This window comes from Parasteatoda tepidariorum, chromosome 8, assembly GCF_982258835.1.
Source record: "Parasteatoda tepidariorum strain Cologne lab strain chromosome 8, Ptep-v5.0, whole genome shotgun sequence".
Taxonomy (NCBI): Eukaryota; Metazoa; Arthropoda; class Arachnida; order Araneae; family Theridiidae; genus Parasteatoda; species Parasteatoda tepidariorum.
Window position 1 is genome coordinate 58,693,665 of NC_141762.1, and position 25,141 is coordinate 58,718,805.

Sequence of the window (25,141 nt, forward strand, 5' to 3'; positions counted from 1 at the left end):
AAAAACGCATAAGTTTTTAGTGAATCATATTCTAAGAACATTCAAAATGTTTGAAATGCATTGTATCTTTATGAAATAACATAATTATATGTGTTAAATGCTATTAAGCTCTGCTTCCTTCCTCAAATTTAAGCAAAGTCATTAAGTCAAATAGGAATTTGCGACCAAATTTTTTGAGCAAAAAAGATGTTTAGCAGAGCAACAGTAGGTAGAAAAAGAGACTATTACACTTAACAAAATGAAAAGGCAAAATAGATATCGTTTAGACAATTTTAAAAAATCTTTATAAAATATTAGAAAAGAAAAATGTTTCTCTAAAGTTTTCATACAGTGCATTTACCATAATAAGTAAAGAAAATTAGCAGAGTTAGAAGAATTAGCAATTAACTTTTTTTTAAATACTAACAGTACTAATTGTAAAAATAAATCATTATCTACCAAACTTGCATAATCGAATACATCCGTAAATTTTAAAACGAAGATGTCAGTTGATTTGATTTTCACTAAATTTCATCATTAAAAGAAAGTCATTTATAAATTCAAACTCTCAAAAATCATGAAAATGGTATATTTCAAGAAGACTTGGATGAACACCTACCTACTAGATACAATCCTCTGTTATGGGTTTTTTTGTTTTTTTTTTTTGAAATTTTTTTTAAAACAGTTAATGAAAATAAAAAAAATTTTCAACCCAAGTACTAAAAAAGAACTATTTAAAAAATTTCAAAAAAAATTCGGACAAAGTGTAACAAATGGTAGTTAAAGTAAATACTACCTATTAATTTATAATTTATAAATAAAAAAAAAAACAGAAATAGTAAAGTTTAACAAACCTTTTCCATGCAAGAACATTAAAGCATTAGCCAAGTCCTTTATAACCATGCTTGCTTCATGTTCGGTAAAATGAATCCTCCTTTGAATATGGGCAAGCAGGGGACCTATTAATTAAATATGGTACATTAGAAAAGGATACAGGCAGGAAAAATATATAAACTCAAAATAAGAGGAGACTTACCTCCATAACATTTTTCAAAAATCAACAGAAACCTATAAGAATAAACAAATAGTTTGAATGTTAAAAATTTAGTTAAGTAAAAAACACGCATAAATTTTTTTTTGTTTCTTTGTTTTTGTTTATTTATGTCTCAACTTAATGTACAATAAATATTTAATTCACATAGCCAGCTGAAAGGTTTAGGAAAAATTGATAAAAAGAGTTTTCATAATTAATTATATACATTCATTTTATATATTTATACAACAAATAACAAAAGATTTCCTTAAAGAGTAAAGACAGTTAAGTTTCGGATGAAAAATTTCAATTGCAATTTTTAAAATTTTTATTAAAAATTATGACTTTGGATTAATTTAGCAAAAGATCACTCTTTTAAAAATTTTGTAATTAAAAACATTTACAATTACAATAAATTCAAAACTGCAGACAAGGACTTAACATTAGGGAGTAAATCAAGGCATTAACTCTTAAAAAATTCTGTTTACTTCCTAAAAGTTTATTTTGTTTTATATAATTTTAAAATAGTACAATTACAAACAGTTTTAATTCTAAATCTTGATAAAAAATGTATTGAAAAAGTCAAAGCAGATATCAGAAAATTAAAAAAAAATACAATTTTAAAAAAACTATTTGCATTTATTTACTCCATTGCAGTTTTTTCAATGAAAAATTTAAATTAAAGGACAAGAAAACATAATTTCAAAGAATCTACATAATTGGGAATAAAAATGTATAATACAAAATAACAAAGCATATATTTAGACTAGTTATCACAGTTTGCTAACAAGGTGATTGTAAATCATTTAGTTGGTAAATAACTAGGGAAAAAGTTAAAAGGAATGAAACTCAGATAAATAGTTTCATTGTAAACTAGAGCACATTATTAGTTTAGAAATTTTGAAGAAATCACAATTATCTGTGAATTTTGAAGAATCTGTAAAAATTTTTATATTTTTATAAACAAATTTTAATCTACAAACACAAATAGTTTTAAAATTTTCTTTCCCTAAAAAATGAATGGGGATTACTTTGCACAAATCTATAGAAGCTACAACTCCTACTTTATGATTTAAAAGTAAAAATATGTTGATTAGAAGATTATCATCAATTTAAGTCAACTAACAGGAATAAAGATGTGCTTAAACACAGTTTTTTTCTTTAGCTGATTAACTTTAAACATATTAACAATTAAGAACTAATATTAATTTCAGAATAATTTTCTAAAATATTAATTTCATTACTAAAAAAAATCATGCATATTGTTGCTAAGAAGTGCAGCTATAAGGAATCAAGTTTTTCCTTATATACATGGCTTTATACAAATTTAATGCATGTAAATAGCTTTATTCCACCTCATTGAAGGGAAATTAAATTATAGTAATAAAATAATAGTAATAAAATAGTGAATAGTAATGAAATAATAATTTCTAGTAGGTTACTTAAAGGGAAAAAAAATTGAGATGATTTAGGTTCAAATTCGGTAGGTAAAAAAGTTTGAGACACAAAATAATCAGACACACTCATTTTTTTCAACATCAAAAATTATTTTTACTTCATTTCCATAATTGTTTAAAAAAATTTAGTTACACTACTGAATAACATTTATAAAAATGCAATTTATATCTTTCAAATTACAATCAAGGCTTTTTCAAAATTTTGAGAGAAAAATAACGCCTTGCTAGGGATTTTTTAAGACAATAGGAACCCTGCTAACAGTCATGTTAGGAATTAATAACAGTTATAAAGAAAAGCATATTTTTTCCAAAACAACATTTTATAAAAAGGAAACAGCCTTTAAACTGTCTTAAAATATTTAAAAATATTTGTAAAATAATAACTACACTCACACAGAATATGCAACATTATCAAATAAATATTAGTAAAAAAAGAAAACACTAAAGAAATAGTGTTGGAAATCTGTAAGTAAAATATAAGAGCAATACCTATCTTGTTCTTCAAAAAACTCAACAAGTTGAATGATATTTTGATGTCCTCTACAATGATGGAATGTTTCTATCTCCCGAAAAACACGTTCTCGTGGATGTCCAGGTTCTTTTATAATAATCTGTAAATATAATGAAATTTTATTAAAAAGGGTTTTCATTTAAAGTTAATATATATAAGCGAAGATAGCTTAATTTATTATCTGAAAGAGATTATTTAAAGTTCTCATCAATCAGAAAGGTTAGTTTGCAGTTAAAATATAATTATTTTTAAGTTTAGTTTTAAGATCCTTTTAATTTTATTCAGCGTAAAAGAGTTTTCATTTTTTTATGCACTATGCTATAACATACACATAACTAAATCGATACTGACGAAAATTCGATGCGAAAATAACTTAGATTTATCTAAACTTTTGCACGGGCGATTCTTAATAGTAAATTAAAAAGATTTTTATTAAGAGTAGTTAAAATTTTTGTGCAAAAATCAATTAAAATTTAAGTGGTTAAACTGTTTCTAAGAATTGTTTTTTAAAAGTGTATATGTAGTTGTTAAAGCCCAAAAGCTGCAAATACCGACTTTGCAGCTTTGAATGCAATATAAGTCAGCAGTCAACAGTTACTTTTGAGGTATATCTGAAAAATTTGTTAAGCATCTTCATTTTGAACTTACATCAGCAAATTATGGCATTTAACAATGGCAAATTTATAATTGATGAACATAAAGGAAAATTTTTTAGTTGATGTAAAAATTAATGCATGCTAAATGGTGACAATTGCCAGTGTAACTCAGACATAATGCTTGTTTGAATGGTGTTATTTAATGGGGAATGATGCCATTCATTATTTTCAGTTTCTTATTTACAAATTTTAAAAGAAAAAACAATAATTTGAATTTAGTTTATTACTTGTTCGACATGCTTGCCATCAATAGCTATGATGCGGCAATTAGTAACATTTTGCAAGACTTGTATACTATGCAAATGAAGATTCAGTATGCTTTGTGCTATGTATATGAATAGAGCTAAATAATCTGAACACATTGTACACAATAATAGCACAAAAATAACTCAATTTTAGTTTCAACATTGAGGAAAGTTCTTATTTATAGAGCTATAGTATATCCATTTTTGTGCCATTATTAATGCTTTATTCATAGGTAGGACTATTTTTATAAATTACTTTGGATGTTAATTTTGAAAAAATATGAATTTAATTTCCATTTCTTCAAAATATAATAACTGAACAAATAAAGAGAAAAAAAGAACTTACTTTGACTGCAAATTCAATCCCTGAGTTAATTTGAACACAAGTCCTCACAGATGCATATGCACCCTCCCCAAGGATCTCGTCTGTCATTCGATAAGAATCTTAAATAAATATTTAAGACACTTTATTAATTTCTTGTGAGAAAAAAACTGTATACCATAAATATACAAAGTAAAATTTAATTTTATAAAAGTTCAGGTAATATACATTATCTTATCATAAAATATTTAACAGTTAATCAATAATTTCAGCTTTATTATAGTTTGTTTTTGTCTCCAAGTTGGAAATTTCACGACTCATTTTAATCAAGAGTTACAGTTAAAAATCAAACAACTTTACAATCGACAAGACGCTTTTGGAAGAGCAGTTATCCTTTCTCACTATTTCTATACTACAAGCTCTTTCCTCTAATAAAGAAGTCAAGAGTTTCTGAGTGCTGAGATGCAAGACTTTGCTTGCGACTTTCCATAATAAAGTGTCTTCTGGTGAATTACCTCCCACTGTGGCATTGTTACAGGGAAAGAGAAGGCTGTCTACCTTACCAAGAAGGGTCTTAAGTTCCTCAGAAATCTTCATTAAACTTGCAATTCCATTCAGCTAAATTGGAAACAGCTAGGATTTTCAAGTGCCCCCACGAAACAACTTTGCATCTTTCGAGGGGAAAAACTTGGATTGCATTATTCTCTAAGCCACAACTTGCTCCTGACTTATCTCATACAGCTGCAGGGCACAAGCATCTCCATGCCCATTTTTATTTTTTATTTATTTTTCTCTAAATTGTTGACTTGCTTACAAGTACATGTTTTCTTTGTATGACTGGCCAGGAAATGAATAGCTTTGTATTTAGATGAGTGCCTTGTACTCTCTTCTTAAACTACTCAAGAAGAGAAATATTAGAGAGCCTGTAATCCAATGGCCTATTAGTCAAACGACTGGCATTTGATAATAAATCATTTCAGTTTTATTTCAATGAGTTTTTATGAGAGGGTACATTGGACAAATGTATAAAGCATAATGTGATTTCAGCAACAACAAAGAAATTGTCTCTGCTAAAGCCACAAGCAACAGCTACTATGAATATGAACCAACATTTTAAAACATTTTATGGAACCTAGCCATTAAACCTTTGAATAGATATAAACTCAGCACTTACTTTCTCACGAACAATAATCCAGAAGCCTAACCATGATATTTTTCATTTTACAGATGGAAATTAACAAATTTTAGAAAAATTGCCAAAAAAATTGGGGCAAAGTCTTCCAGGTTAACCAACTTAAACTAAACAGAAATTCCTTACAAAAATGTGCTACACATTTAATCATTTAATATTTTAAAATAAATGAATAAGATACATTGAAAGAGAGTATAAAAGGCTTGTATCATCTACCTGTAAAATTATCACAATAAGATCTGGTGCGTTTCTTTTTGTTGCGTCTTCGTGTATGCTGATTCTTAGGAATTTCTATTGGCTGGGGTGCTGATCGTAAAATTTCAGCAGAAGCTTGCACTTCACTCTGTATTTGCTCCAATATTTCATCTATCAAAAAGAAGAAAAAAAACAGTAAATAAATTTTTTAAAACTGAAAGTGAATGAATATTAGATGTGCTAAAAAGTCAAAGTGATAATATGCTTTTTAATGTAAATAAAATTTTAAAAATAAACAATTCTTGACGGCCATTTGTGGCAATGTCCAACACATTGCCACAAATGGTGGCAAAAAGACCTGCATTTTTTCTGTAATTTGATGTGCATGATATGACTATTAAGTGAATTAGGATTTAGTGCAGAAGTTTCATAAAAGTTTTGTTCTTATAAAAGATCTACACATAATTTAGAGAAAATATTTTTTAATCTGGTTTTGTAATCTTCTGAAAAATCACAAAAAGCAGTGCTTTGTTCTAAATTTTTGTAAAAAGAATCCTATTGTTTGGGAAAAATAAATTCATGATTTTCTGAATCTAAAACTATATAGAATTGCAACATTTCTACTAAGATTCTGTTTTTGTGAATAAATAAATAATATATATATATGAGAATAAGTTCCTGTTTTGGGGAGAAAATACAAAAACGACGTATTTCAAAAATTCGTAACTATTAAAATTATCAATTTAAGAGGATATCTACCTTGTATTTCCAAAAAGAATACTATTATGGATCCATTTTGAAATGAAAAATATTGTAAATGATACATTTTTAAGATAAAAAATTTTTATGAAAAAATATGTTTAAATGATAAAACAATTTGTTAAAAGTCCGTTTTTGAGGTGAAATATTTTGATAAAAAATTATGTAAAGGGTCATTCTCCTTAAATAATCCTACAAACATATGGAGAGAAAAAAATTGAAACAACGTTTGAAATTGTTGAAAAATTTTACAATTGTTGTTTGAAACTGTTGAAAATTGTGCAACGCCGTTTAAGAAGTCAGTCAAATCAATCAGCAACTCGAGCAAAAAAAAATATTTTTGCAACTACACAAGCTTTTCACACTTTTTTTTTTTTTTTTTTTGCAACTACAAAATATATTTTAACATAAAAAGAACTTAGTTAACAGCTGAAATTTTTATAAAGAAACTGCACACCGAGAAAGATTTTAATAGATTAAATATCAAACAAACTTTTAGAATAGAAAACAATGAAATTTCGAGAATTCACCTAGATTCAACATTAAGAAGAGGAAATTATAACTTGTAAGCTGTTTTCTTTTCCTACAATTAACCAGAAAGCTTGAAATAATTTGAAATTAAATATAATAAGTTAATAAATAAATCACTGGTCCACAAACTAGTATCAGAAAACAAAAAAAAATCTTTTAAAATCTAAATTAATATACAATATGATTTAGATTAAAAATAAATATGAAGCTTAAAAAAACTAATAGCTTTCAAAAGTAAATAGTCGTTTATAGTTAATATGTTAATGGCGATTCAAAAAGTGTAAGCACATAAACCAAAGGAGGAAGGAAATTTAAGTTTAACTTCTTTTATTTTGAATATTTTTTAAACGTTAAAAAAGTAATAAAAATATTTACAAAAAATTACGCTTGGAAAAATTAAAAATTACATTTGAAGAAAGAAAAAGTTAGAAAAATTTCTTCCAACAACAATTTCAAATAAAAGTTTAAATCACAAAAAGAAAACATTAAAGATTTCTTAAGAATATTCTTCTTAAAATTTTATAAAATGAATTTAAATATAAATTTTATAATAAGCAAAATTATATCTTTCATTTGAACTTAATTCTAATATTATGACATAAAAAGTCCCTTAATAAAAGTTTAATCAAAAATCAAATAAAAAAAAGCAAATTTCTGACATAAACTTGGGAGAGGGGGATTTCTGATTTGCTTACTTTGCTGACAAAATGTTTGGCGGGTGGGTATAGATAACAATAGATATTTAACAAACGAAGCATAATAGATACTAATTTAAAGTAAAGTCTCTTAATTCATTCAATAAGTTCAGCAATAAAAATAAAATAAAAAACTGCAAACAGCCTTTATTTGCAACTATTATTTTATTTTCTGTCTGCGGAATCCCCTTGAAGTGTAAATCACTTAAAAAATAAATAAATAAAAAATTTATGCACACATCCAAATTCCTCTGTTGAATGAAACTGGATGTACTATTTAAAGAATTATCGTAAATCTTTTAGTACTAGCGTATACCAGTAGTAAATATTACTTGAGAAAATACAACCAACACGATATTAATTCTCTTAAAACTCAGCTATATTGAAAAATAAAAACAAATTGGAAAGAAAAAAAAATTATCTTAATATTCAAATCAAGAAAAACGTGAGCTATTCCCTTAAGTGTTGTAGCTAATATTTTTGAAAATAAAATAAAAATTAAATTCAGGGCCGAAAAACATGTCCGTTTTACTACGCAGAACCATTTTAAAAAATATATCTCGAACTAGTTTTAAAATGATTTATATTCATCGTTCAGGAAACCTGTTTCCAAAAGCTCGAATGATAATAATGTCTTCTGTGACCCGAGAAAGCAGACGCCAACTTGTAATAATATATCGCCAAAAAAGAAGAGCTCCGAGATTTGAAAACAATACATTTTGGATTAAATGCACCTGGAATTCCTTCCGCGTGCGTTTTAAGAATGACTCACGTGCTTTGGACGTTTAAAAGATCTCTTCAGCACCTCGTCAACTTATTACATGCGACTTACTATTTGAATATACAGTAGTAAATCCATAAAACTTTGGCGGAAACATAAATGAATAAATATTCTTCCAAACAAAAGTAGAATGTCGAAAACAGGACACTTTCAAATTAACATATTTGACGAAAATATTCGAATACATTTAAAAATGATTTCAAATAGTTTAAAAAGCAGTAACGGTATTATTAATTAGCATTAATTTTACGAAATCATATAAAATTTCTTTAGTTTTATTAGCATTTCGTCAACAGAATATCATTATTTAAATCAAAATGCCCACATTCTTAGTGGCACTATTCCTCCAGCTAAAAATAGTTTTCGTGTAATGCTGAACAAACAGTAGTGATACAAAACAAACTACAATTAACTAACAGTTCAATTTTATTCCGTTCTAAAACATTTAATAAAATAAATCATATATATATATTTCAATAAAAGAATGTTATTACCATGAATTTTTTATACATCGATATTTAAATAAAATCGCAATACTTAAGCAGTTAAAAAATTAAATATTGTCCATACTTAAAAAAAAAATTAATACATTAAGATTTGATTATTAGTAATAAGTTTTATGCCATGAATTTAGGATGAGTTACAAATATTTATATTTATCATTTAGTTTCGACAGGTATCTTAAATTAAATGAATTACATACTGTATGAAACAAGTGTGAGCAAATATTTCCAAGGTGATATTTTAATAAAAAAGAAGAATATTTCTATAACTAAAACACGAATTCAAAGAAATAAAAACTTAAAAATTTATCTCTGTTTGAGAGAAAAAAATATTTAAATATTAATATTTTCCCCGCATCTTTCCAGATATTCAAATAATAAAAATTATTAGAAATTATTGATATTGTGTACACAAAAATTAGAGGATAAATAAAACAATAAAAAAATTAACCATAAATATATCTTTCCAAAAAAATCTATTTGGTTTAATAATAAATGGACATAATTTTAAAATAAACGTTTCAAATAAGTATGAAGTAAATTAATTACATACTTAAATGGCTTTTATCCTTCATCTTTTCTTTCTTTCTTTTCTTAAAATTGTAACACAACAATCGTCAAAATTCATCACTCAATGCATATAAAATATAAGAGACCAGTAAACTGTGTTCGATTGTTTACGTCGAAAACTGATTTTTGACATGGCGCGCGTAACCTGTCCAAATGTCAAAAACTGTTAGGAACCGTCAGAAACTGTTAAGTGAGGCAGCACATCTGCGCGTAAGCTATCTTAGCACAAAATGTAATATTTCAGAGCTAGGAAGGCACTTTTTGCACAATAAAACAACGTTTCATCACTAATTTATCGGAATTGCGGTTGCTTATCACTAGAATCAAATTGCATGGTTAAATATTGCACTGAACCTCCAACAGATTGCATCATAATTTATTTAAAGATAAATTGGATGCTAATTGAAAAGTTCGAGTAATGGGAAAAGAAAGATGTTCAAATTGAGAAACACTTAAAAAAAAAAATCTTAATAGAATCTCAATCTTAGAAAAAAATCTATTTTAATCTAGTAAACATTTTACACAGGGTTGTAAAAAACCTAACCGGGCCTTTTAGTGGTTTTGTCAGGGTTTTATAGGGTTTCTTCATGATTTATTGAGTTTTTTCTTTTTCCATTATTATTATTCTCTAAATTTTTAGAATTATCATTCTCTACTGATAAATACCATTTAATTAATTTCTACTCATCTAGCTATATTTAAAAAAGAAAAAATATTTTGAAACGGTACATTACAAGACTCACAGATCTGAGAAAATAGTATTTAAAATATATTTTTATAAATAATTCCCCTTTCTCATTGAATTGTGAACTTAAAAATATATATAGTTTGTATCTTATTATAACAGTTTCAATTATATTGTGACGTAGTATCTCAACTTTTCGAGAAGGAAAAAGGTTGGGTTAAAAATTTTAAAGCAAAGTAGAATATTGAAGTTATGGAAATACGAATATTTCAATGTATCGAATTTGTATTTTATTTTATTATAAACTTAATATCTAGAGTTGATAATAGATTGCAATTATGAAAAAACCAAAGCGGATTTTTCACGATTATAAAATAAATGGCAATTATGAGAAAACTCGCTCGGATATTTTAAAGGGCTTTTTCAGGTAAGTTTTATGGGTTGAATAAAATCATAACTCAGATTCTATATAAAATGTAATAAAATGCTTCGTTTTCTCAATATATTATTTCCATAATCAATATAACAACTAATGAAATAATAAGCTAAAGTAAAAAACATTTCTGAAATAAATTTTTAATTATTCAATGTCTAAAAATATTCTATAATTTAGTGGTATTAATATTTATTATCAGAGAATTTTGGCTTGAATATAGATAATTAAAAATCTTTAAAATTATTTAAAAATTAAAATTTAAAATATTCAGAAAGTAAATCGATTTGCAATTCAATTACTATAACCTAACGAAATAATTCTGAATCAATAAGAAAAATAAAACTTGAAATTTGAAATTAACAGCATTGATTTCAGAATTATCTTATAACTAAAATATTAAATTAGAATATTTTAATCAGATCTCCTTATAAGTATAAAGAAATAATCTGATCCATTCAGGGTAGATATTAGTTCAAAAGTTTATCTTAAAGAATAAAAAGTTGCTTATCACAACGTAACAGTCAATCAACGTGTTTAAGTGCGCGCTTAATTTTACACTCCATCCAATGATAAAGATGATGATTTACATGTCGTTAAAGAACACTTCAACTAACACTATTTTAATCTTCTGGACATTAAGTTATTTGTAACAAACACATCTTAACATTCTCCAGTTAAGTTTATTTTCTAATTGAAACATTCATTAAGACTATATATTAATTCATTTTTTTAAGGATTTTTTTTCTTTCAATAACTACAAGAGTTTAAAGACAAAATAATTGGAATACTGTCTTAAGTTATACTGATCCAAACGACAAAAATTTAGCTAGATTCTTTACTTCGGGATCGTAAACAACATATCAGTTGTACTGAGAATTATCTACAATTAGGTAACTAAATTGCAGGTTTGTTTTCAATATTCTACTTTTTAAATATCCTTTTCCTCTATTAGCAATATCCAAAAATAAAGCATATTTTAACATATATGACAAACTTTTAATCATATATAAACTATACAACTGTTTTCCTTATTATTACTATTTTATTTTATAAGTGGTGTTGAGCAGTCGTTCCAATTATAAGCTTACGTCTGTCAATAATCAACTCTGCAATCTTGTAATTTTTGGTCCAATCCAGAAGACAAGGAAACTACTGAATAAAGCATATTTATATCCGCCGTTGAACAGCTGACCCAATTTTGGGTTTACGACTACTTATGTTCAACCCCGTAGCCTTGTAATTTTGAACCAATCCAGAAGACAAGGAAACTCCTGGATCAGTACCCCCAGAGGTATTGATTTGTTATGGGAACTTGGGAGGACATAGCGACTCAACAGATTTAACGTGCTTCAGTCACTATTTACTACACGGGGATTCTTCGGCCGGCGGGGATCGAACCCACGAACTCTTGGACATGGGTGCAGTGCCCTACCAGTCAGGATATCCCTGCCAGAATAAAGCATTGAGACAAACTAGCCTTCTCTCTGATGGAACAAACGCGAATTTGTGTTGCATGGAGAGTAGAAAACCACCAACGGTTAGGCCAACGGCACTGGAATTGTAACTCGTGATCCGCCTACCACCCAAACGTTGGAATTCGAGCCTGGATCATCTTATTGGGAGCCTCCTCGGCTCATTTATTACTATTAACGGTTCAAAAAAATTGTTGAGATATATTTATTAGTTAACATAATATTAGGGTGTCAATTATACTCAGAAATGTAAGGGACCTCCCACAATTTTCATGCTTGAAGGGGGGATAGGGTTTCCAGAAAAATTGTGACAAAGAAGTACAGTAACAACTAGTGTGATATCAGTGATTTTAGTTTTAAAAGAAATATAAAAAATTGGCAGATAAAAACATTTCATATTATTTTCATCTTTCATATTTTTGAATTCCCATATCTTCAAGAATCATGATGGTAAATGATTCCAAGTAATTTTTTTTATTTTATGATTGTTCATATAAATTAATGTGATAAATTAAATGAAACGGCAATTTCATTACATAAAACTGATATTGAAAGGTAATTTATTATTATAATTATTTTAATTTCATCTATTAAAGAGCATCTTGTACTTCTAAAATAAAGATACTTAAATATAAGGCAAAATATATCAAATTCTAAAATGCTACCAAATTGCATTTTTAGTATATTATTATAGTATATTATGTTTTTTGTAGTATACCATAGACTTATTTTATACAAAACAAGTACACATCTGAACATAGTTTTGTTCACAAATGCCATTAAAACACATAGCTAAAGTTAAAAACAAAATTTAAAATATGATCAATAACCTATAGCTATGTGGTGGGGGAGGGGTAAGATGACGTGCGATTATTTCTGGCCAAGTAGTTGGGGGTTAAATATATATTTTTTTTTCTCCTCTTTTTCAAGTGTAATTTTATTTATTGTTAGCTCCAATGTTCGTGCTGCTAGTACCTATAATGTAACGAGTTTAAATACCAAATGCTAGAAAACTAATATGTAGCAAGTTCTAATTTTTTTAATAAGTTACCTTAAAATTGAAGCAGTCAATGTTAAAAGGGGTACATAACAAATCTGCACTTTCGAGAAAAATCAAAAAAACTTTTGCCAATTCTGAAAAGATTGTTTAAATTGCTTCCAAATTGTTGGATTCACTTCTTCGGTCAGTCTAGAAAATTACTCGGTATTTGATCATCGGTGATTGGTGTTCCAAAACTAACAAAAAACCTATTTTCGTAAAAATTGTAAATACATTGACAGCTTCAATTGAATTTAATGGCAATTTTTTTAAAGCTTGCAAACAAGGTAAATAAAGTGATTTCAAACAGATATAAAACACAGGCGAAAACTTACACTAAACAATGTTTAGATACGATAAACTAAGAAGCTAATAAAATTGTTCGAGAAAAAGAATGCATCTATAAAGTAATCGACATCAACGCTGAAACACGTTTTGACGAAGTTATTTCCTGATATTTGACCTTTCATTTCGACACCCTTGACAACACGAAGTTTTCCTTGATCTGCAAGATCATAAATAATGACCACTCGTTTCAAGACAAGCAAGAGAATCACTTTAAAAAGTGAAAACCGCTATGGTTAATTTTGAGTAAAATAAAAATTCAAAAAAAAAAATTTACACGTAATTGCTGATTATATAAATGGTGCTGATAGATTCACATCATCAACTGAATAGATGTGAATCTATAAAACTTAATTTAAAGTATTGAATAAATGCTAAGATCTATTTTTAAAAAAATGATTTAGAAATAAACTATAGATAGATTTAAAGACAGCACTTGAAACTTGAATTTTAATGTAGTAGTATTATCCAATCGAAAATAGTCTAAAATTTAGAATATTATTCTTATAACACAAAACCTAGCGTAAGCACATAGAGGTTGCATTTAGCTTATTTTAGCTAACAAGACAGAGGGAGGTAAAAGTCACGTAAAGATGCTTACGTAACAGGGTTGGAGTTTTTGCCGGCAAAAAGGGGTTTTTGCCAGGACAGTGGCAAAAACCTGGTAAAAACCGGCAAAAACTGGTAAAAACCGGCAAAAACCAAATTATCTAAATTGCTGATTAAATATTATTACAAAATACTTGAAACAAATTTAAATCAATCATAAGGAATAATAATTTTGATACATTACATGAAAAAATTATTTTTAACATATTAATAATTAATATAAGGGTAATAATTTTTAAAAGATTGAAAGTTTGTGATCTCTTTTCATTTTAGAATCCTAAAATAAATGTTTTTTTACAAATAAATTATTATTTGTATAATATTATTATTTATTATAAAAAATTATTATTTGTACAATAATTAACTGCACATGTTGATAGATATTTTATGCTTTAAATTATAGTTATATTAATTTTAAAATAAGTTCATTTCACTGGAAAAAAGAGAATAATCACAAATTTTCCAATCAATAATGTTTTAAATTACTACTAAAATGATATTTTATTACATTATCATTTAATTATAGAATAATAATTTCGTTAATTTTTTGTAATTATTTATATTCATAGTATATATTTCAATTTTGTATCAAAAATGTGTTTTTGTCCTCTCATCTTGGAAAATATAGGGTTTTGCCACTTTTTGCCAATTTGCTTGGCAAAAACCTGTTTTTGCCAGGACGGTTTTTACCGGTATTTACCATGGTTTTTTCCACCTGCGGCAAAATCTTGCCAACCCTGTTACGTAATAATAAGAACCACCTCAAGTCATCTTTAAATACATATACTATTTGCGAAACTTAAATATTAAAGTATGAAGCGTTTTTATGTTAACGTTCTTGATAAAGCATCTAATTTAACAAAACCTTTAAAAATTATTTACAGTTAAAAAAAATTTGAGAATTGCGGTCATATGCCACATTAAGTTTCTAATTTATTTATTTAAAAACTAATTTAATTAATTAGGCGATTAACTAATACATCGAAGTAAACTTTAATCATACTCTAATCAGTTGGGAAACTTTCTTCCTACTCAACAAAAATGAGGTAGTGGTTCGCGAGATTCAATATTATATGCTTAATGGTCCATAAGGTTCAAACATTAGCTCCTACTAGTTTAGTAAAACTACAGAGAATGGTAAGAGCCAATTTTATCAAGCTTTTCTAAACTTAAAAAAATTTATTGCTAAAAAAAAATACTAAAAACATTATAAATTACGCAGATGATATTACCCAATATTACTAGCCGTGGTGGTTCGGGGAATAGAGAGAGCTCGTCACCCAATGAGGTAACCCAGATTCGAATCTCAGCGGTGACAAATCTATACAAAATCAGCACCCAGCTCGCACCGACCACAGTGCTGACGTAAAATATCTTCAGTGGTAAACAGATTATGGGTTACAGTCCCCTTGCAGTCAGGCTAATCGTGGAAAGTTTTCAAGGTTTTCTTCACCATGTAACGCAAATGAAGGTTAGTTTCATCAAAATGTCCTCTTAGAAGGTAAATTTTGCCCAATACTTGATCCAGGAGTCTCCTTGTCTTCTGGATTCGATACAAAATCACAAGGCTAAGGAGTTGAATATTGGTAGTTGTAAATTCAAAATTGGGTCGGCTGTTCAACAGCAGTTATAAAATAAATACAATATTACAGGTCAATTCTTTTTAATAATATTATGGTTATCATACACGCAAATTTACAAAATCCGAAATAGACAGGACTGCAAGAAAGTTTACATGTCTTTTGTCGAATAAAAGAATTTGTTGTATTTGAATCCATTTAAATTTTATTGTGTTTAGAAAATTTAATGAGAGCCCAGAATTGTAAAAGTTTGGATTATTTCCAGGAGGAAATTACGTAAGCCCCAACGTATTAAGAAGACACGCTGGATGGCCAAACTACGCAACACATAGTTACTAAACTAAGTGGCGAAGAAACTAGAGTTCAGCAAACTTGGATAAGAGCCACGGAATCTACACTATTCATTCCAAAAACTGAATCCTTTTGTCTGAAAAATTTGATGCTGAAATTTCTAATACCTAAAAAAAAATTCAAATAAAAGATTGGATAAATCTTTTACCTAATTGTGACTTGCTTCAAGCGTGTCAAGTGTATAAATTCTGACAATCATATTAAAAAAGTAATGACAAATGAATGTTAAAAATGTGAGTAGCGTTTATGTTCTGAAACTTTTTAGATTAACCATGAATCACTTAGTCTACAGAAAACGTTGTTTTGTGGTTATGTATATCAGGGGTCTGTCCAGACATTTTGTGAAAGGTCCGTTTTTGTAAAATTTTGAAAAAAATTACTCGTAATTTGTGAATGTAAAATAAACGTTAAGTCACATTCTTTCAACCAGGGTCCTGCTTTTGTGAATTTGTGCAAATAGGGTCTTGTTATTGCAAAAAACTTTTTCAATGAGTTTTTAAATTGTAAAGAGATACAAAATTATGCTCAACACTGTAAAATTATAATAAAAAAATAAAAATAATAAATTTTCAAAAATAAATAGCAATTGCTGTTACTAAATTCGAGACGCAACATACAAATATTTGGTATTTAGCCTATACTGCTGAACGCAAAATATTCATTTCGGACGAATAAAGGAAGAAGCGTCTGCCGAAGACAAAACTTAATTCGTTTACATCTTTCTCCCCCACCCCCACACACACACCTCTGGGAAGGATTTATTGGATTAACAAAACAATAATGAAGATAAACAAATTTGTAAAGAGTCCGATAAGGATAAATTATTTTGTGAAGGATCCGTTTTTAAATTAAAATATTTCGTGAAGAGATATTTTGAAAAGATATTTTGTGAAGGATCCGTTAACGCAGTGTCCGCGGACCGGTACCGGTCCGTGGATCAAATGGTACATGGCCGCCCATTTCATTGAAACTGAATTTAAATTCCTAGATTTATACCCCAAATTAAAAATATCTGTTTTCCATTAAAATTTTACTTATTTCAAAAAAAAGGGCCCCCCGAATTTAGAGACATAAATTTTTAACGTTTGTAATGTATCATTGTCTCCGATTACCCCCAGACGGAACCGCCTCATTGCAAAGAAACAAGCTCAGGGTTCTCATTAAATTTAACGTTCTAGTAAGTTAAAATGTTAAATCACTTAATATTTATTTCTTGGTGTAACTGTATTTTATTTTGAAGGCTTGTTTAAATACAATTAAATTTAAATTAATAAATCAAAATAATCTAAAATATAAACAATCAACGTCGCCCCCCCCCCCAGCGGACCGCGATGAAATTATCAAACGTTGACAGGTCCGAGGTGATAAAAAGGGTGGGGAACACTGCGTTAACGGACTCAAATTTTTTTCTAAACACACCCCTGTATATATATACATAATTGGAGGACATAAAAATGACTGATATTATATATATATATATATATATATATATATATATAATTCAAATGTCTGATATATTTTACTCAGGATTTTTGATTTTTTAAACAAAATAATACTAAAAATTAGAATCAAAGATTAAAAATAGTGCGTCAAAGTTGAAGAAACTTAAAGCGTCAATACAAAAATCAATTCCGACACTGATAATTAAAAAATGAAATGATAAAAGAGAGAGAGCAACGTTTTATGATTTTGCATTTTTAAGATAAAACATGAATCACGACGTTTACATAGTATTTTAGTTTTTCTTCCACTTTTAAACTAAAATGGAGTTACTGCTGTTAGTTGTGGAAAGACTTGAATTACGTCAACCATGAAGATCGTTATCGAGTCACAACTCAAAGGGGAAAGAACTGCAGCTGCCAGCAAATACTTTCAGTTACTAAGTAAAGATAAAATTTAACTCGTGATAACAATCGGATTTTTCAAACTCTTGCATAATACGTGTACAGTTAAAATGTAATATACCTTAAGACACAAACGTTTAAACGTCATTCTCTAATAAAAGACATTTATTTATATCCCGATAATTTACTCAAGCGTATTTATTTATCATAATAGAAAAATCCTATTCTGAATCAAATATTTATTTTATTCCTTACATTTATATCTTATAAAAGTTTCCTCATAAAAAAAAAGAAAAACAGGTGCATCTTTCCTCAATTGTTTGATTATAAAATAGGAAGAAAATGAAAACTATCGAATATTATATTAACACTAGAAAGACTGAAACTTAGTATATATTACCTAATCCAACATTACCCTATATTACCCAAAAGCAGTCAAAATGATTGGATTGTAAAAGAATAAATAATGTGTAAAGAAATTTGTTTAAAATTAATTTGTAATATTTTTTATATTATTTTCAGTTATAAAAGAAGTTACTAGTAAATATTAACAATAAAAAAAATTATATCTTGCACAAAAAGTCACAAAATTCTAAGAAATTGCGTCATTATATAACATCATTGTTTCTCGAATTGAAATTAAAAAGAAAGCAATCAAAATGACTTCCTTGGACAATCTAGGGTTAACAAAAAACATGCAGACTTTTTTTTTTCTTTCATAATATAATAAATTGATATCATTAGATATAATTATTTTCAAAACTGTTCTTCCACCTATTAAAAAACAATCAGAAGCAAATAACAATAGTTGACAAAATTTTAGAAACAAAAAAAAAACGCAGAAAACACAATAACTTCTTACAAGTAATAATAAAAAGCAAAGATTTCAGAAAAAAAAGAGCGTTATTTTTAACACAGCATGAAATAAATATAACATAAATGTATAATATAATATAACATAAATGTATAATATAATATAACATAAATGTATAATATAATATAACATAAATGTATAATATAATATAACATAAATGTTAACTATGGCAAATTTAGTTCTAAGGCAAGTAAGTATCAAAAAGATTATTATTCAATTAAATATAAAAAATAAAAAAAATCCCTTTTCTATTTCAGTATGTTTTTTCTTCCTTTGAGAAACAGAAGATTCTTTGGCGTACCACATGTTTATATATATATTTAATTGAATAATAGATCACACACATATATATACATATAACATATATACCTATATACATATGTAACTAATTTAAAATAAAAAAAAGTGCTGTTTACAAAAAAAACAAAATATATTTTTTTTAATTAATCATGTAATTATTTCTTATTTTAATATTATGGGTGATATTCTCGCATTTTGTTGGGGGGAGGGGGCACTAATTATTTCCTTTTTAGCATTTTGTAAATAGTCATCAGAATAAAAAAAATTTTTAAAAATCTTGAAATCTGTAGCAGTAATTGCCGAAAAAAATTCGACGACGAAATCACACGAATCGGATCCCCCAAAAAGGGGTTACTCAAATGCGTGTTTCGTTTCACCATTAGTTTGTTGTAATAAGTGTAAGTATACAAAAAAAAAATATCGGATTAAAAAACTATGGAGAAATCGATAGCAATAACGGCCAAAAAATCGACAGAATCATTGCCTTAAGAAGTAAATACTCAAATACAGGTTACAAATTTTCCATATTGTTTGAAATATACCGGGCTATTTCAAAACCACGTGAAAATCAATATCAATAACTTTCCATCTTAGGAAAATTATTCTTTATTCAGAAATATCGCATTTATTGTAAAGGATGTATCCTGATGAAGACCTTTACGTTTTCCCAATAAAAGTTTTTCTAGTTTATTTCATTTTATTTTTTGTGTTTATATATACACTACTGGCCATTAAAATTGCTACACCAGGAGGGCGACACACACGAACGTGAAATTTGCAGGACGGATAAAGCTGGTTGTGGTACGCAAATTATAAACTTTTCAGCGTATTCAGGCGGTGGTAGAGACACCTACAATGTGTATAAAAAAGGAGATTTGACAGTAAGTTTCTCATACAGAAACTGAATTTGAGCGCTGTTCTTGGGTAATAAAATTTTTGCTATGCCTCGTGTAAGAAGGAGATATGCCTAGCAGTACGTGTCTGAGTTTGATCGAGGTCGAATTGTGGTCTACCGGGATTGCGGTTTATCATACTGAAGTATTGCTGCTCGAGTTGGTCGAGATCCCATGACTGTTAGCAGAATATGGAATCGATGGGTTCATGACGGTCATATGGAACGTCGTGCAGGATCTCAGCGGCCCCCATCACTTTCAGCCTCGAAGACAGACATGTTATCCATATGGCCTTAAGGGATCGTACAGCTACGTCACGAACCCGGAATCAACAAATGGGGTCATTTGCAAGACAAGTGTCTGCACGAACAGTTCGATGGCGTTTGCAGCAGCATGGACTGTCAGCATGGAGACCATCTCTTCGGCTACCCTTGACCCTTTATCACAGGCAGGAGCGCCTCCAATGGCGTGATCAATGACGAACCTGGACGCAGGAATGGTATGACGTCGACTTTACAGACGAATCCAGGTTCTGTGTGCAGCATCATGATGGCCGCATCCGTGTTTGGTGACACTGTGGAGAGCGTAGCTTGCATTCGACATCGTCATACTGGCCCATCACCTGGAGTAATGGTATGGGGTGCCACTGGATACACATCTCAATCACTTCTTGTTCGCATTGCCGGCACTTTGAACACCAGCAGTTACATTTCTGAAATGTTAGGGCCAGTTGCCCTGCCTATCTTCGAGGCCGCCATAACGCTACGTTTCAGCAGGACAATGCACGATCGTATGTTGGCCGCCCTATCCTGGCGTCCTTGGCATAGAACATGTTCGCCTGTTGCCCTGGCCAGCACGTTCTCCTGATCTCTCACCAATTGAAAATGCCTGGTCAATGGTTGCCGAACGGCTGACACGCCAACACTCGTCGCTACGGTCGACGAATTGTTGAAAAAGTTTGAAGCTGCATAGAATGCTGTACCTGACCATGCTATCCAATCTCTGTTTGACTCGATGCCCAGGAGAATAACTGCTTATTGCTGGCAGGGAAGGCTTCTCTGAGTACTGATTCCTCAGGATCTATACATACAAATAGCCTAAAAATTTAATCACTTGTTCTTCCAACTATAATGTATGTGCCCAATAAATATCATTCTGTTATTTGCATTCCTTCCTGGTGAAGCAATTTTAATGGCAGTTAGTATATATATGTTACTGTTAAAGTATATAATGCAGTTATTTCATAGAATACAATGTTATTCCATGAAATAACTGATCTTGTCCGTTAAATTGCGTAATATGTTATTAATTTGACACTTTAACTAGTTATTCTATGAAATAACTAGGTATTCTATAAATTAACTAATGAGAGATAGTTAAAGTGTAAAATAAACAATTTATCTAAAATGAAATAACTAGGTATTCTATAAATAAACTAATGATAGACAATTAAAATGAAAACGAAGCAATTTCAATTTTAAGGACTAATGCATACTGATTGAATTTTATCAGTGGTAGACAGATAGACATGCATATAATATACACAAATGCAGCTTGTGACCATAGCAGAAACTAATATTGCCTATTATAAAAAATAAAAAAAAAAGTGGTCAAAATTCCCAAATGTTATCTTTCAAACAATTTTACAAAATTTGAATACAACAGAAAATTTATTAAATCAATAACAAATTTCATAACTTCAAAAAACTAGAAAATGTAAAATAATTTATGCCAGTATAAATCAATGCTGAGTTTTATAAAACTAAAAATACATTTAAAAAAAAATCAGTGATTTTTGAACAAATTTTGTCAGAATTAAGTGGTGTCGAAAGAGTTTAAACTTTAGTTAAATTATAATTATTACAGCAGTTAAATTGCTTGCAGAAAGTTTTTATTCGCTTAAAGTTTTTCCTTTCACCTAAATCTACTGATAGAGAGTAAAATTAAACAAACGTCACATACAGTAATACAAGAAAATTCTAAGTGACATTCAGAAAATGCCTAAAATTTTCAGAAAATTCAGCAATTTTTTTTTTTTTTTTTTTGACCAAATTTTTATAAAAGGTAGCTCCAATGGAAAATTTGAAATGGAAAAAATTGCTTGGTAAGCAACTTCTTGCTGTTTCTAAATTCACTGAAATCCACAATGTTCTTTTACTAAGCTAAGCTCTTCATATAGTTCGTCTATGGAAAGAACTATTCTCACTCTTTGTCTAGAGCGGTGACTATGGTTATGAGGTTTAACTATTTTAAAGTTTAGTGACTATTTAAGACAGGTTCTGCATTGGGTTAGTAAAAGAAAGGGAATCTAAGAAGAGAAAATCTCCTCTCTTTGACATGTATATTACTTGTTTCCATAGTAGCAGACTGCCTTAGACTATGTGGCAAAGGGAGTTCTAGTTCTTTCATAGACAAACTATGCATTAACATTAAAAACTTGTTGCAATCTTTTAAAATGAAAACATGGATTCATAAGTCCACAAACTACAATAATAACTACAATAATAAACATAACATCTATCCAAATAAAACAGATTTAGTTTTCTGCTATGTGTAGTTTAAAATAAATGGTTAAAAGCACATCTTGATTGATCTTCCTCAACCCTATTAATCAATCCTTATTTTATTCCTTACCTATAACTTGTCTGTAATTTCAGCTGCATCGTGGTGTTTCTCTTTTTCATTCTATGCTTTGTCAATATGAAAATGCTGCATTATATAGTACCTGATATATGTCTCATATGTCTGATACATCACATATATGTCTGATTCTGTTTTGAAAACTTTATTTTGGCAATAAGTTTCAGATTAAAGTTATTTTTTAAAAAATGTTTTAAAAAACTGTTTTATTTAAATTTGTTCTTTAACTTTTGTTACAAAAATTACCAAAGTATCGTCTATGGTTTACGTCTCACCTGATTTTACTACATTATAATTTAAGCAAAAACTAAAATATTAATATACAAGCACACGTTTATATTCAAAATCTGTTTTAATATGTTTTATCATAAAACAATTGCTTAGTTATTACTGTTAAAATTGAGTTTTTACTGCTATTTTTTTATATATTTACATTTTATTTCATGAATTTATAAGAGAATAATGTAGTTTTACAATTTTTTCATTTATTTTGAATGGACAACAATCAACTTTATGATTTTGAAGTCAAATCAGTAAAGTAATATAGTACAAATGACTTTATGAATATTAACGATCCAAATTACAGGTAATAAGTTAAATTAAAAAAATTTTTGCTGAAAAATTAGTTTTTAGAACAAAATTATTTCATTTTATTCTTAGATTTCATCAAAATATAATGCAGCTTCATCAATTAAAATGAAGCATCACTTATTAATAAGGGTAATCTAATTTCCTTCTGATTTTTCAGTCAAATTAATAAAGATGAACAATAAAGGTAAAAATATTTTTTATTAAATATTGTGACAAAAAGGACTTGAAAGGCAATTAAATTAATACAATCTAGCAATTTTGTCTTTTTTTAAAAAGAAGTCTGAAAATACTAGATGAATATATTAAACAGTGCAATTCATAGCACATATTTCTAGGATCCTTTTTAATTAAATGAAATGGTAAACTTTAATGGTATAAATTAAATTATTATGGTATAAATTGGTATAAATTTAATAAAAATATTAAAGTAAAGCACAGTATTATTCCTTAATCCAAGGCAATTTTAAAAAATATTTCTGACATTAAATGTTCAAAACTAATATAACATTCGACAATTCTTTAAGTAATAAAGCTAATGCGCAATGATTGTTTACTTCAATAAAGTCGCCAAAACAGCGATAAACCTCCGATTTAAGTCCACCTATAGGTGTGACGATACAAAATCGACCGGCAGAAATGCATGTATCCATCCATTTGATTTCAAAGCAACAAAAAAAAGTTAATTTACAACGGATAACACAAAAGGAAAAACAACTAGCCTTATCTCAAAACAAAACATAATAAAATTATATTATTTGGCTAAATTAGATTAGAAGCACAACTCTAACAAAAGACATAAATTAGTCGAAACAATCAGGCAATAAAAATCAATAATAAAAGAAATGCTAAATATATATAAAATTAAGTGGATATTTAATGTACAATGTAGGTCAACTGATTTACTAAATCTTATTCAATAAAAAAATTCCTATCTTAGTACCATGCTAATATTTTGTTTACAAACAAAGTCAGCCATGTTGATTTCAGTTAAATAATTAAAATTTGAAATATGAGTAAATAATCATCTTACCTGCAGTAATATCAGATCCAGGAGTACCAATGGGAGTATTTTGAGGTGTATCCAATAACAGTATTGATACCGGGTCTTCGGTGGTTGATTTCGTAGATGAAATAACATTGGCAGCCGTTTTAACATTGGGCGTACCGACAAACACTTCGGTTTTCATGTTAAATTTAATGTAGATCACCGGGTAAATTAAAATAAAATTGAAATGACAATAACTTTTTCTTTCAGATGAACTTTAAAATATACGGGTGAGACCAAGGAAAAACAATTTTAAGGTGTAAATAATAACTAAATGTAAAAATAATTTTGAGGTAAACTGCAGATAGAACAAAGGTAAACAAAAAAAAATAAATCTCTATAACTTGCCCGTCTCACAACTTCCACAACATTTCCTTTCAAATTAAGAAAGGAAATTCTCATCCGATGTTAAACCCAACGAAATAGCTAGGCTAAAGCCTGCTATGAGCTTTGAACAGCTCGGCTGAGGAGCTAGCTACGCACCTACTTTTCGACAGCTACAACACCATCCCTTTCCACACGTCTAGATTTCTGACTAAGAATATTGCAACCCCGCGGCTCTTTATAGGTGTACTGGAATAGAAATCGCCAAAGGGTGGATGTGATAGAGTGTTTTGTTATTTTCTTCTTTTTTTCTTCGCTAGATAGATATGCGTCGTAGAGATTGTTTTGTTAATTTATTTTCGACTAGCTGGCAACTATTGCATATCCGCCGCTGTTTAAGTCAGCTATAAAAATTTGTGACACTTTTCCGAAACTGACTTCGAAGAATATATTTATATATATTTAATGGATTGGATAAAAATGACAATGAGTAAAAATTATCTTTATTAAGTGTTTTCAAGATTAAAAAACGCATTGTTTTATTTTGATGATATTTCGTCATCGTATCCCTTATTTGTATTTGCTTGAGAGATGGCATGTTTTTAAAAATATTTAGTTTTAATTTTTTTTTTAAAGGATAAAAATGTAATTTTTTTGAACAATTTATTTATAAAAAAAATTATA

The 25,141-nt window shown here is 28.3% G+C and overlaps 1 protein-coding gene across 2 annotated transcripts in view; it reads right to left on the reverse strand.

The window, feature by feature from the left end:
- The window catches only part of Lk6 (MAPK interacting serine/threonine Lk6 kinase), a 35,483-nt gene extending 10,553 nt beyond the window's left edge, over positions 1-24,930 (reverse strand). The window contains exons 1-6 of one of the 2 annotated variants that reach the window (XM_016058826.4): positions 24,119-24,930; positions 5,612-5,761; positions 4,228-4,325; positions 2,959-3,080; positions 1,016-1,047; positions 834-938 (exon numbers count right to left, since the gene is read on the reverse strand). In XM_016058826.4, the coding sequence (XP_015914312.2) occupies positions 834-938; positions 1,016-1,047; positions 2,959-3,080; positions 4,228-4,325; positions 5,612-5,761; positions 24,119-24,275 (664 nt within the window). In that variant the 5' untranslated portion in view covers positions 24,276-24,930. Of the gene's footprint in view, positions 1-833; positions 939-1,015; positions 1,048-2,958; positions 3,081-4,227; positions 4,326-5,611; positions 5,762-9,412; positions 9,718-24,118 lie in introns of those variants that run through there. The other variant, XM_016058827.5, reaches the window with a different exon arrangement.
- Positions 24,931-25,141: the final 211 nt, after the last annotated feature.